Source organism: Macadamia integrifolia, chromosome 2 (genome assembly GCF_013358625.1).
Source record: "Macadamia integrifolia cultivar HAES 741 chromosome 2, SCU_Mint_v3, whole genome shotgun sequence".
Taxonomy (NCBI): domain Eukaryota; kingdom Viridiplantae; phylum Streptophyta; class Magnoliopsida; order Proteales; family Proteaceae; genus Macadamia; species Macadamia integrifolia.
Window position 1 is genome coordinate 7638533 of NC_056558.1, and position 2308 is coordinate 7640840.

The 2308-nt window shown below is 40.5% G+C and overlaps 1 protein-coding gene across 1 annotated transcript; it reads left to right on the forward strand.

Moving 5' to 3' along the window:
• Positions 1-876: 876 nt before the first annotated feature.
• LOC122059219 (histone H4) lies at positions 877-1468 on the forward strand. The gene has a single exon (XM_042621908.1). The coding sequence runs from the start codon at positions 961-963 to the stop codon at positions 1270-1272; it is 312 nt and encodes a 103-aa protein (XP_042477842.1). The 5' UTR covers positions 877-960; the 3' UTR covers positions 1273-1468.
• Positions 1469-2308: the final 840 nt, after the last annotated feature.

Consider the following 2308-nt stretch of genomic DNA (forward strand, 5'->3'; position numbering starts at 1 on the left):
GAGAAAGATTGTGGTAGAGAACATTATCCTTTTTTTGTATGCAAAAGTTGTTTAGAGATAGACTTGAAAGTCAACATCTGAGTAGGGTTTACTGGTTTATATGCCTTTATATCATATTGGAAGTATAACTTTTAAATTAGGACCGAGTTATTCTTAAACCACAATGAAGGTGAATCCCTTGATCACATGCTTTAGATGGGCATGAGAAGGTATCAGAAGGTTAATTTGGGAAATATACTTAAACCCTATAGGGTTTGTGAACCATAGAATGGCATGGTGAACCTTACTATGCTGTAGGGGAAAACTTTCTCCATTAAATCAGGGTTGTTGAAAAGGTTGGGAACAAGGATCCTCGTTAACAAAGCATTTTTAAAATTTGTATAAAGGATTTACCAAAAAAAATGATACATATAGGAGTTTGCGAGTAGGATTTAAAAAATATAAATCAATGATGGGTCGGTCCCTTATCAATTTTATGGACTCGAACGGCCAAAATTAGTTCCAAAAACCTTAAAATCGGTCATTTGATTTGAAAAACCACTTATTCAAAGCATCAGAAAATTGGGATCACTCCTCACTCATTCCCGATCCGATTCACCAATTTTTTAACCATGCGTGGGACTGTGCGGGGGACAATTTCGTAATTAGGGTAAGGTCAACCCAGTTCGAAAAGCCGACAGCTGGGTAGAAGAGAGACTCTTCTTATCCAGTCTTTGATCCTTGTCGCAGTTCTCTGAACCAATTAAAACTCACAATTTCTCATCGCACGGACGAAACTCAATTTCAACACTCCACGCGGATCGAGCCTCAATTTGACAGTCTAAACTCAATGGCCTGGAATAGTAAAAGCTACATAAATCTGTTCTCCCAACCAAGGAAGCTAAGAATTCGAAAACCAGGGTAAGAGAGAGAGGGAGAAAGAGTTGCAGAGAGTGCCTTTTACTTCAGAGGGAAGCGAAGATGTCAGGGAGAGGCAAAGGAGGGAAGGGATTGGGAAAGGGGGGAGCGAAGAGGCATCGTAAGGTGTTAAGAGATAATATTCAGGGAATCACTAAGCCTGCAATTCGTCGTCTCGCGAGGCGTGGAGGTGTGAAGCGTATTAGTGGATTGATCTATGAAGAAACCAGAGGAGTTCTTAAGATCTTCCTCGAGAACGTTATACGTGATGCGGTTACTTACACGGAGCACGCTCGCAGGAAGACCGTGACCGCTATGGATGTGGTTTATGCTCTTAAGAGGCAAGGTAGGACTCTTTATGGATTTGGAGGTTAGGGTTAGGTTTTTTTTTTTCATTGGGTATTGCTGGTCTTGGGTAGAAGAAAGTGGCAATAGTCAGTGTGGATTTAATTGAAAAATTTGTATTTGTCTCTGGTTTCGATCTCATATGTTTCGTAAATTTGGTGGTTTATTAATGGGAAAGTGTAATCGATGGAAGAATAGCAAGAAAGTTTCTCTCTTTCGACAGAAATTGTTTTAAACCAGTTGCATCCTTAAACCCTCACTCCATTCCCTCCCCATTGTCAATCCACTCCCTCAAATGGAATAACCCACTAATGCTCCACATGGATTGTCTGAGAAACACCCTTTTTTTTTTTTTTTTGTAAGAATCGTAGCTATGCTTGATAGATTCTTTTTGAATTTAGATCGGGACAAGTGTGATCGACCTGTTCTGATCCGGCAGTGCTAGGCCTGGGACATTGTGTGCCCGATCTTGAGCCTCGGGGAGGGATGTTTGATCTCCTTGATGAGGCATGGGTTGCTCATGCGACCTTTGGTGTCATGGCTGGAATGGGTGTTGCCCGGGAAGGGGGGGGGTTTGGAGGTGCAGGTGTAAGGGCGCAAGCGAGGTCGGGGAGGTGAAGCAATGGGAATGAGTATAGTATTTGTTTCTTCTCAACTTAAACCTTGCACTATGTCTTCGCAAAATTGTAAATTTTCATCCAATCTTATTTGATGTGCTAATGATATTGATAACCTCTTTTTCTTACACAAGTTTGATGTAAATAATCTGTGATTCATCATATCATTCTTTGAACTCTATCTGTGGGTGTGGTGCCTAAGGGTGTAAATTTGACCAGGACAACCTGAACTTGTCTTGAATCCGAATAGGACTTGGGCTATCAAAGCCTGAGGGTGGATTATGGTTGAAAAATTCTACCCTTTGATCAAGGTTAGATCGGGCTTAGGCCTCAATTCAGCTTGATCCAACCTTGACTTTTACTTTTGATTATATAATATTTTTAATATATATACTAGCAAAAACACATGAGCGCATATGTAGTGAAATATAATTTTTAGTGTGCTATTT